Raw genomic sequence first — 12,201 nt, 5'->3', positions numbered from 1 at the left:
GCCGACCTGTGTGTGAGTTTGTTTATAGTCGGTGATGAAACTGAAAATCCCTGAGTTAACGCGAGAAAGAACATCACTAATTTGTTTTGATAAACATATTAATTTCTATGTACCAGGGACGTTAATTCTATAAAGAGGAATGAGCAAAAAACTAATGTAAAGAAACTTCAAGAGTTTGTGGCCTGTTTCTTGATTTAGACCAAACAACTGTATAAAAAGATGGACGACACGTCTCCATCTGCTCTCATTGTACAAAATTGAAGCCAAAATAGCCCCTTGACGGGCGCTGCCATCTTGCCATGGTGACGTCATTCGGAGCCAGAGCTGCACAGTAGAGATCGGCGGGTGGAGCCGCTGTAGCCACTTCCGCTAACCAAAACACACACTTAACTTAAAAACCAGCAAGGATCCCGCACGCCGGCGAGTTTAACAGCAGAACAGCCTCTTGTGTTAGTCTGAAGCAGTCGTTCACAGATATGTAAACTTCACTGACTGCAGTGATTGTTTTAGTTACGTCTCCTCTCGCCGTTCCTCCTCTACTCTGCTTATCAGGAACAGATTGGCTGCAGGAGCCGGATTTGTCAACAGAGCTGTCAATCATAATTTTTACAGCATCAAATAACTTATTTAAAATAAACTTGTCAGAAAAATGAACACTTGGATGTAAATCAGTATGATAAGAACTAACTATAATGACATGTTTGAGAAACATTTATTTAACGTGTATTTAGATTTTATAGTTTGAATCATGTCCCATCTGTTTACATGGAGGAGGCGGGCTTTATGACCTATACTGCAGCCAGTCAGCAGGGGGCGCTTGAGATGTTTGGGCTTCACTTTTAGGGAGCTGTCGTGTCGTCCATCTTTTTATACAGTCTGTGATTTAGACAGTTGGACAGCCTTTTCTTGTGCAAAATTATATAATAGTTTTCTATTTTAGAAGACTTCCTGGCTCTATATAAGATACATACGCCTTTTATTCACCATTTGAAAGTAGACATACGAATAAATTATGGAAAGTCCGAACAGGGCTGAAGATAAACATCCAGATGAGTGCTTGAATTTGTATTTCATGCAGCTTTAGTGCATATTTCATATCAGAAATGTCTAAATTTGTAAGCCATGTAAACAGTACATTAAATTGTCACATATTTTATGTACAAATATTAAGCCCTGGATCAATAGCACATTGATTTTAATGTCTGTATGTAGTTTAATAGGGATGTTAGACCAGTCTGCAAATATCACTTCCTCAACAGCATGTTTGACAGCATTCCAATAAAATCACATTACATTACACTTCACTGCATAAATATGATTTATCTATGAAGCCTTGTGTATTAGAATAAGAAATAGAAGTAAAATAAGAAGAGAGTGACAGACAGAAAACAGTGAAAGGAAAAGAGGGCTTGCATTCTTCTTTTCGTCCACCCTTTTGTCCAACATGTTGTACAAGTTGACTTTAAACAATAAAGGTCAAATATAAGACAGGGTGAGAGCAGGAAGGGGGCCTGACTTTCCTCCATCCATCCATTACCCATACCCACTTCTCCTTCAGAGGGTCATGGGGGGCTGAGGTGAGAGGCGGGGTTACGCTCTGGACAGGTTGTCAGTCAGTCATAGGGCTTCACTCTCCTGTCAGAGTCCTTTCAGCACTCCTCTGTTGTTCTCTGTTGAACTGTGTTGATTGGAAACAGGCTTGATTTTAGAAGTTCTGTTCACCGATGATTGAAATCTTTCTACACTCTGAAACATCTTTTTCCCCTCAACCTGACAGCTGAGCCTCCATTACAATCAGTCTCATTTGTCTGCTCTCTCTCTGGTCTGTGTTCTCCTTCTGTCTCTCTGTGCCCACCTCCAGCTCCTCTGTACTGTTTCAATCCTTTCTCTCCTCTTTTACCCTCAATCAAACTGGGTGTTTTACATTTTGAGTGGAGTTGTGATCTCCCGAAAAGTAACTGCACTTTGAATATTGGAGGGTTCAGACCTGTTTCACCAGGTGTGATTGCAGGAGAGCAAAGATACACGGGCAGTACTACAAACAGGTGCAGACAGAGCAGCAGCTGCGTGTGCTGAAGCTAACGTTTGTCCATCAGTGAAACAGTAATGAAATGAATAATGCATATTTAATTTATTGAAAACAATTACTGCACAGCTACTTTTATTAGCATGTACATTGCAGCCACTTTGTAAAATGAATGAGGCTTTTCACTGTATGCAAGCTTAATTGCATCAGTATTATTATGTGTAATAAAAAGCAATGATGATTACTGTTGGAGAATAGGTCAAAGGAGACTTTGATTTAATTTTGCATTTGAAAAGCAAAACTTTAACGAGTGACTTTAATGTTATTAATTCGAATAAGTCCACAGGCCACCATCATGTATAATTTTTCACTGCCCTTAACATTACAATAGAATACAATGCAACCTGGATGAAAATTAAAGCCTGCAATTTTCTCCTGAAAGTTTCCAGCAGTGCACTTCATGAACTCAAAAGGTAACAATGATTCCTATTGTGATATAAGGAGCTGTGCAGCCCAAATCTACCACTTACGCTCATAATTTATTGGTCACTAATGACAACCAGACACAACACAGACTCAGTTAGTACTCAGTGAATGTAAAAAGTTAGGCTGCGTTCCTCATACTTTTATACTGACAAAGTTTGCATTCATTCCAATACATGTATGTCAAATGGCAGAATCTCAGTTACATTATTAGAGCTATTCTAACTTGGCTATTCTGACCCACAATCTTATGTGCAGTGGAAGATATGTTACATCAACTGAGCTGCTATGCGCATCTGTTACAAGCTTGGTGAACGGCGGATTGTATCTTCAAGGCGACCAGTTTTTTTTAAACAATATTCAAACCTTTCCGTCTGGAGTAAGATGGAGGTGTCAGGAAGAGGAACTAACTTCAAGGTGTAATGGGAGGATGAAGAAGGAGAAAATACACTTTATTAATCCCTGAGGGGAAATTCAGTGTTTTCACTCTGTTATTAGAAACATGCTGCACACTCAAAGGCCCGAAATACACACACATACAAACAGGATTCTGTGGACATGCATTAATGGAGAGATGTCAGAGTGAGGGGGCTGCACGTGGACATGCGCCCCGAGCAGTTGGGGATTCGGTGGCTTGCTCAAGGACACATCGACAGTGCCCAGGACAGGAGCAGGCACCTCTCCAGCTACCAGCCACAATGCCATACTTGTTCCGTACCAAGAGTTGAACCGGCCACCCTCTCCGGTTCCCAAGCCAAGTCCCTTCAGACTGAGCTGCTGTGTACCCCAAATGATGGCGTAGTATCTGCAGATCATGTGCATTCTGCATGCAAAATGCATACTTTGTTAAGGCAGCTAAAGTACTTTAGAAATATGCAATCTGGAAGGCTGGCAAAGATGCTTTTATCTTTGTTCGATGGCTTTACCAGAGTCCGAATTTTTCAGATTTTGAGAGTAGACCCTTTGGCCCAGTTGAAGAAAGTTCTAAAAAACTGTTACACAATACAATTTCATTTAGCAGACGCTTTTGTCCAAAGCAACGTACCTCTGAGAGTTAATGCAACACAAGCAACGATCGAGACAAGAGGGAACGAAGTCAGTAAGAGCCAACAAACAGCTTCAAGTGCAATCGGACACTGGTGCTGACAGGCGGTACACAGGGCGTTCATCAACATCAACAAGGTCAATATAGTCGTCATCATCATCATGAATATCCTAATCAACATCAATAACAACCTTGATGTCATCATCATCAATAGCATCAATATCATTAAGTGCAGAGGTGTTCATGAAAGAGCTGGGGCTTTAGCTTCGACTTAAAGGTGAAAGGGACCGAAGCTCGTTCCACCACCTGGGGACTACTGAGGAGAATAGTCTAGTTAGCGACTTGGGGCCCTGTTGTGATGGGAGAACCAGGCGCCTTTCATTGGCGGAGCGTAGTGGGCGGGACGGAGTGTAGACCTGGATGACTGCGTTCAGGTAGGAGTGACGTGTGCCGTTTTGGGTTGACTGAAGAGTTGCGCTGCTGCGTTCTGGAACATCTGCAGAGGTTTGAATGTGCATGCAGGAAGGCCTGCCAGTAGGGAGTTACAGGAGCTAAGGTTTCTTCATAAGTACACCTTACCTAAAATCATGAGATATTATGTTTCACCTCTTCTACACTCAAGTTAAGCGCACCTGCAGAGAAGCCAGCCACCATACAATTAACCACTTTAACAGCCTATAAGTCAAGTTTATGTTTAGTTCAGTGCCTTTAATTATCATCTGGGATACGAAAACATCACATCAGCATAAATTCAGAGAAATAAAACCTGTCTCAAACTTCTAGATTTCAAATACAGCTGAGTTACAGGTGAGTTTATATCCTCCCCTGGATAGGCTGATTAACTGAAAATGTTGCTTCAGAATGGAAGGAACCTCGATTGATGATTCGAATAAAAGTTGGTCAAGAGACAGCCATTATTTTTCACAGGAAGCACAACTGATAGTTAGGATGTGGAGGATAATAAGACATATTGCATTCATACTTTTTAGCCCTGTTCAGTTTTAATTGGCCAAGCTGGTGTAGTTGTGTCTCTCACCTTAATGGTAAAGTCTGAACTTTACAGCTGCTTAAACTCCCCCGTCTTTCCTACAACAAAATCCTTTCTCACTTTCTGTCACAAAGCGACCCTCCATCAGGTCACTTTACTTCTTAAAGCCCTCGGAAAGAAAGCAGCCGTTTGTGGGTTTCATGTCACGACTGAGCCGCATCAGGACATCTGCTCTGCCACTTGGTGGGACAGCAAACTATTTAATGCCTTAATCCGCCCTAAGCTGTGGCTGGAACCCCCTGGTGACTGTCGCATGCTGCACCAACAACAAGCAGCTCCATTCATCAACCTAATGGGCTTTATATTTTTAACCCTTGCCATTTATCAGGCTGAGGCAGCGTGATGAGGGGAGAGAGGAGACTCAAATTCCCAAACGCCTGCTTCAGCTCAACAGGGAGACCGTTGATTCATGGTCCCTCTTCCTTTTCACATCACTCTTTTTTCTCTCTTGTCTTTTCCCATCACTCCCTGCTGTTGTGTGCCTCCTCTCTCCTCTCCGAGCATCCTTACGTATTCTATCAAGCTCCCTTCCTCTCTCCCTCACTCCCTGTGGCTCTTTCCTGCCCCCCATTCCTCACCACTATTCCCTCTCCTGCACACCCCAATCTTCCTCCCCCTCCTCTTCCTACCACCACCCCGCCTCTTCTTTCTTTACTTAATTTTCTTCTGCCATCTCTCCTCTGTATTACAGGACTTTGGGGACGATGGCTCCCTGTACATCACCAAGGTGACAACCATCCACATGGGGAACTACAGTTGCCATGCCTACGGCTATGAAGACCTCTATCAGACACATGTGCTGCAGGTGAATGGTCAGTAGTGGCTCATTTCTTACTTACAGTGTCTGGAAAAATGTGAACAAAATGCCATAGCTTTGCTTGTGCTACTCGGTGGTTCCCTGAGAGCAGGCTGCTTACAGTGAAGAACAGTTGTCAGGAACGCAATCAAGCCAACATGCTTTAGACTGGAAAACTAAGGATGGTAACATGAAGCACAGAATTGTTATATGACTGTCATTCCATTGCGCTTTCAGACAGGCTCAAGTACCATTCATTGTACCCAAAGATTTTTCCAAACAGTAATCTATACAAATCATAAATATCCTGCAACTTGTTATTTTCAGGCTTGGTTTTTCAGTTGATGTAGTCGATCTTGCCTCCATATCGCTACAGCTTAGGGCGTAAAGGGGTCATTTTAACTCTGCGCTTCTTTAGCTATCCAATTTGACCTCACAAATATGCTAGTGTGTCTACCACCTAAATGTAAATAGGTGCTAGGGCTGCACGATATTGGAAAAAACTAACATTGCGATATTGTTTTGTTCTGCAATATTTATTGCGGTTTTAAAAAATACAGGGAATTACACCAGATAAACGCAGTGTGTTTTAATGTACATATAAACAATTAACAATGGACTTTTAAGTCTATTTTCTTCCAATAAAACCAAACCCTCCTAATTTTACCACTCTTGATTCAGACACCCTTAAGAAAAACTAGATAGAGTTCAGGTGGAGCGACACGTTTCTTTATAAAATAAATACAAACGGGCTTGTTGGCTGCAGTTGTGTTACTCATACAGTATGTCAGCTACCATTTCTAACGGTGTTCAAATGTATGTTTAATCAGCGTGATCAGCCCGGTGACGGTAACTTTTGGAAACGAAAGCTTGCGTCTCCTACTTCCTGTCGGAACACACAACCTCACTCAACACTTGTGACACGTCCGCTCCGTGAACAGTCAGTTTATGTAGCCTCAGCATTAAAGAGCACCGGGATGAGGTGCCTCTGTTACCAGGAAAAGTCTCACTTATAAGCCACCTCGCGTAAGGGAGCGCCTGCCTCGATCATCAGCAGAGTCATGCTTGTTTACAGTTTACAGGCAGGTGACACACATGGTGTCATGATGGCAAACGAGAAACTGGTGAGTTTGCACCGAGCAACAATAAAGTAGCAGCTTGACGTGTTCCAGGTAATTTGCTTCACTATCGCACGTCCCGCGATGTGACTATTGCACATGTGCATATCGCAATTGGGATTGATAAAACGATATATCGTGCAGCCCTAATAGGTGCACATATATTTTTTCGTGTGAAGTTATCAGACACTCAAAACCCATCCACACACCCCATGTAAACTGCAGGAGTACAACTGGTTGGGAAACACTGTTCATGTGAAAACAGTAACTTAAGTAAACTTACTTCATGCAATACTGTGTAACACAGAGAAATAGACCAAAACAAGAAAGAGAAAAACACTGAATAATACAAACAACAAACCTCAGAATATAAAGTAATAACACAGGGAAAGATTTGGCTTCTTTCTGGGAAAGTGTTTCAAAGTCAAGGGTCTACAGCAGCAAAGGCACCATCACCATTGATTAAAAAAGGATCAAACAATGGTGTGAAGGCCTCTCTACCTTTACAGATTTTCAGCTTCCAAGTGCCAAATAACACACTTGACTTTTTGCTACCTTGAATGCTGAAAGGAAATCATTTGAGGTTGACAAATGAACTGTGGTGTTCATGCACTGCATGAATCATTCAGATAGTAAATAAAGCAGTATGTTGCTTGAGGATTAGTAACAGATGCATTCATCTCTTTTACTATTCTTCTATTAATGGCTACAAGTAATAATTTGTTTCATTATTAAGTAGTCTACTCAATATTTTCTCTGGTTGTATGTTTTGTTTATATGTCAGGAAACGGTGATAAATGCAGGTTATATTCTCCTCAGCCGAGGGGAAGTCTTTAAACGTGTTGTTTTATGTGACTTAACAAACCTAAATGAGGTTGTGTATCAAAAAGATCAGTTTCTCTACAGACGAAGAGTATCGACAAAGCGGTGTTGTTGTTGCTCATTGATGGGGCTCACATGATCACAGCTCTCGAAGCACTGCATCAAAGTGAATTTCTTTCCATGAAAAATAACATGAACAGCGTTCATGAGGCTGAGAACTAAAGGGAGCATGCAGCTTATTCACTTGATTCAATGCAGTGGATAAAAGCTACTTAAGCTATCTGAAAACCCGCAGACACAGTCTCCACTCATGCTGATTTTGGCAGGCTGAACTTATCAAAGCACTGTCTCGCTCATATTAATCATCTGCATAACAGTCCTCCCCTCCCCTGCCTTTAGACTTGAGAGTTATTACTGGGCTCCTCTCCAAAGAAATACAGAGATGAAGAACTTTAAAAGCCCCCCTACCTGTAACATAACAAATCAAAGATAAAGCCCTAATTTCTCTGCTTTTTTTTCAGGCTTGGAAAATGTATTCAAGTCTCTTTTTACATTTTCTCAGATGCTAATTGAAAAGAAAGGCAGCTGCGTTTTAGACCTTGAACTGAAGCAGGAGAGGGAGCGATAGGAAGGGTGTCATGGAGACAGACAAGGGTCCTGAGGGACGAGTTATCAGGACGGCGCAATTACCAAATGTTTGTGTCGGGGATTCAAGGTATTTCAAGCGAGATAGGACGAGGTGAGTTAAGGTGGAATGGAAGAGAGCCAGGTGCCGCATTAAACTAAGTGGACGGGCTGTATGGTGTTGTATTAAAGCAACAACACCCACACTTCCTATTTTACTGTGATGAAAGGAACGACAGCGCTGCAGCTTCAGCGTCACTGAAGTAGCCGTAGTCGCAGTTGCTTTGTCTATGGTATCATTGAGATTAAGACGTCTTTGAAGTCAAGTACTGTAATAAAAAATATTGACAGAAGGTTGCAAAGTGCTGTTTTCATATAGAAACCGAAGAAGTGCTATGAGGGATGAAGGGGGACACAGATTACAGTGTAGAAAGATGTAGTTAAAAAGAATCTTTAAACACAAACTTAAAGCTGTTTTTTGGCACTCACTCATGTTGTTCCCTCCTGTCTAGATCCTTGCATGTGTTGTACTAACTCTCAGATGGACGTCGCTTCATACAATAGCGTAACATTGTTACAAAAAAAACGAATTCTTATAAACAAAATGCAGAAGTATTACAGAAAATAGCAGTACGGAAATGTGAAATTACTCCACTTTGAGTAAAAGTGCAGCATTCAAAATGTACCGAAATAAACTACTTTACTATAAATGTTAAATTATTAAATAGTTATTACTGATGCATTATTGCAAGCAGCATTTTACAGTTGTTGCTCGTTTTCTTGTTTTCAATAATTTATGTATATTTAGCTTTTTTGGTCCGGGGCTGATGCACACACTTGTTCTCATATTTTGTACTTCTCTTTACTCTTTAATTTTGTGTGAAATATTGGATCATTTTGAGCCTTGAGCAGCTACTGAACCATTTGAGAAGTTTTAAAAGAAACTGTTTCTTTCATGTAAGTGATAACAAGTCAGAAACATCCAAAAGGTGACAAGGAGCCTGTTTTTGTTCGGAGTCAAAAGTCAAACAAGCTGGAAATCAGTGGTTTAATCTCTAACGGTATAATTAGCAGGATTTTTCGAAAAACAATGTAATGCCCACAGCCTAAACAGGGGCAGAGGTTAAGGACGAACTCTATTAAAACATAGCGACTCGGGGCTAAAGAAGAAGCACGCATCTAACAAGGCTGCTTGTGTCGTTGAGAAGGTAGGAGAGAGAAACTTTGATTATGAGGTTTACAAACTGCATTCTACAAATCCTCCACATTTTGCTTTTACCACAGCTTAATATTATGTAAGTTTATCATATTGTGGCGAGCTAAAGGTCAATAATGTAGAGGACGTTTGTTTTCTTTAGTACAGGTTAACCTCATTAACGGTGACACACTTTCATACTGTCGAAGGGAAGGACGTCAAGACTGGAGACGGAACCCTCACTTATGGTGGCACTAAAATTAGCAACATGAATGTGACATTAACGATGTCTAATCACAGAGGCGTCAGCTAACACAGTGTAACACTTTTTTATAAGAAAGGCACCTTAGCTCAACTCAAAAATAACATTTAGAGTCCGGCCCAGTGCATGCTGGGAAAATACCGGAAGTACTCAGGGATGCTATAATATTTTGTTGCTTAAATCTTAATCTGATGGAATGGAAATTGTTCAGGGAAGCACCTAAAAATAATTATATTCAGGTACAGTCCTCCATTAAAACATCAACTTAAGAATAAAAGAAGGAAAATAAAAGAACAACACATCATAAATAAACAAGTAGCAAGCAACAACTGCAGCGTTAATATTGCACAAAGGTTAAGGGGAAAGGTTGCGAGTTGAACAGGAGCAGTGAGGATCTGGCAGCAGCTTCCAGGGTTGAGAGTGCCCAGCATCATAACCAGAAAACCACAACTTACCTGCTCATGTAAACTATTACCTCATATTTCATTTTCCCCCTCGATTCCTCCACATTCATTTGTGGTCTTCTCCCCGGAGGCGGTGGTAAGTGGAAGATACGTCCCAACATCTATTTCATGCAGGACTCGAGCTGTAATAAAGCAGCCCCACAGCTCTTGGATTCTTGTTATGTGTGAATATATTCCATGCTGGGGTGAGACAAATTCCTCTCTGCCCACTGCGTGTGTGGGTGTTTGTGCTATATTCCCCCAGGAGTTACTGTCTACCATGAAACACTGTTTAATTATGTTTTTCATTCGCCCCTCTCTTCTCTCTCTGTTTGTGTCTTCGCTTTGTTTGTGTTTGTGCGTCCAGTCCCTCCAGTGATCCTGGTGTATCCAGAGACGCAGGCCCAGGAGCCCGGTGTATCTGCCAGCCTCCACTGCCACGCCGACGGCATCCCAAATCCCAAACTGCTCTGGCTGAAGAACGGCATGGACCTGCAGCCCAGATCCTCCAAACAGCTCTCTCTCATAGGTGAGCGGTGTTTTAAGTGTAGCAGATTCTGTTTGTCACGTCTTGTCGGTGCAGTTTTGTGTTACATACCGACAGTTTTGCAGTATGCCAACACTGCAGAAGTCTTTATAAACCGAGGCAGTGCTTGTGGACAAAGTAAAAACTGTTTGTCTATCAAGCTTTGGTTCCATTAAACTAACTTTCTTTCACTGAAAGCTTCAGCGATGCCACATTTCAGCAGTATTATTTTGTAGTGCTCTCAATTTATATACGTTTCAAACAGAGGTGATGAAACCAAGATTGCGTTCACCCTCTTCAACTGTCTTCCAAATAAACATTCGTACTCTTTAGAGAGGAGTGAAGAGGGAGATTAAGGGAGAGCAAATAAAATGAAATATACCGTGTGTCAAGAGTTGGCAGCTACTTATCCAGTCTGCAAGGCTGCTTTTAAAGACACACTCTCAATATCAGAGCGAAGGAGCAGAATGGAGCACTTCTTTTCTTTTTATGGCCCAGTTCTCATTAAGGGAGAGTTTATTGGCTGTGTGTGGGTCATTACCTGTGGTAATAGCCTGTTATCAACCCTCAGACACTCAAACATGGGAGGTTCTGCAAGGTTCACCAGCACATAAACACTGCAGTGGCGTCAGTTACAGATTTTCCAGCTAATGTGAGCGGTGGCAAGGGGCAGGAGACCTTCTGACAGGGCTTTTTTTCTTTCAAAACATTTAGCAAAGAGAAAGAGAGTGCAGAAGTGGTGTGGATTACAGTGTTTATGCAGCCATGCTTCAAAAAAGAAATCAAAGGGGAAAGGTGGTTTGATTTGATTTATTTAATGTTTATTTGTATAGGGACAAGTATGAAGCAAGTAAACCGATGCCACACACTACAGCATTTATAGCCTTGGCTAATTTGCAATGCCCGTCCCTACATGGGCCTTAAAAATACATGAAATCAACAACAAATACACAAGAGACAATACAAACCAGACTCAACAGCAGTAAGACAGATATAACAATACAGCATACAAAATACACTCCTACAATAAAACTGAATATGAAACAACAAAATCAAACATGATTACAAGACTGAGCCCTCTTCAAAAACAGTTTCAGTTTGAGTTTAAAATGCTCCACGTCAGGGTCCAGTTTAAGCACAGTGAGTGCTTGAGTTTTCACATATCATTTTAAATGTCAGACGTGCAATAAAGCCACAGTACAAGTGTTTCCTCTGTCCTCAAATTTGGCTTCTGTGAAATCTGAGCCACACTCTGACAGCTGGTGGTGAGGAGTATCGATTAGAAGCCACAGACGAGCAGTAAAGAGGGAAACTGCACTGTGTTGCAGATTGAATGAAAGTATGTTGTAGATCTTTGCCTGATATCACCTGCTGTTTAGTTGTTACAGAGCAGCTTTACGTTGACGTACAACATTACAGATCTTATACCCAGATGCATTGGGGAAGAAGGCTTGGCACTCTGTTTAATCTCTATTTACAGATTCATAGAAATGCAGAATCTGTAGGCAGGGACATGGGTTTTGGGGATTTTTGAGGGAGTGTTCTGGTTTCCATTTGTAGTACGTTTGTAGTCCGAGTAGTATTGACCAATCACGTATCAGCAGGCTGCGGCGTGTGCAGGAAAAACAGTCCGGGAGGAGAGCAAAAGCAATTGGAATGTAATGCGCCGTAATGACATCTTGGCTCCCATCAGCATCATCTGACGACGATTTAGCTTCTTATTAATCTCTATAAACAAACACCTGCATCCTAACAGCTAAAATTCAACTTGAGATAAATTTCTTTGACACTGTGTCACAAAAGTGGTTCAGAT

General features: G+C 41.5%; 1 protein-coding gene across 1 annotated transcript in view; it reads left to right on the top strand.

Moving 5' to 3' along the window:
* The window catches only part of fstl4 (follistatin-like 4), a 217,869-nt gene that overhangs the window by 182,671 nt on the left and 22,997 nt on the right, over positions 1–12,201 (top strand). Inside the window, exons 8-9 of the mRNA XM_069674450.1 lie at positions 5,294–5,414; positions 10,230–10,391. Of these exons, the coding sequence (XP_069530551.1) occupies positions 5,294–5,414; positions 10,230–10,391 (283 nt within the window). The remainder of the gene's footprint in view (positions 1–5,293; positions 5,415–10,229; positions 10,392–12,201) is intronic.

Source organism: Semicossyphus pulcher, unplaced genomic scaffold, assembly GCF_022749685.1.
Source record: "Semicossyphus pulcher isolate SPU_LCO1_2020_fin unplaced genomic scaffold, fSemPul1.0.p SCAF_10, whole genome shotgun sequence".
In the NCBI taxonomy this organism is placed as follows: Eukaryota; Metazoa; Chordata; class Actinopteri; order Labriformes; family Labridae; genus Semicossyphus; species Semicossyphus pulcher.
This window is presented reverse-complemented; position numbering and strand designations above follow the sequence as displayed.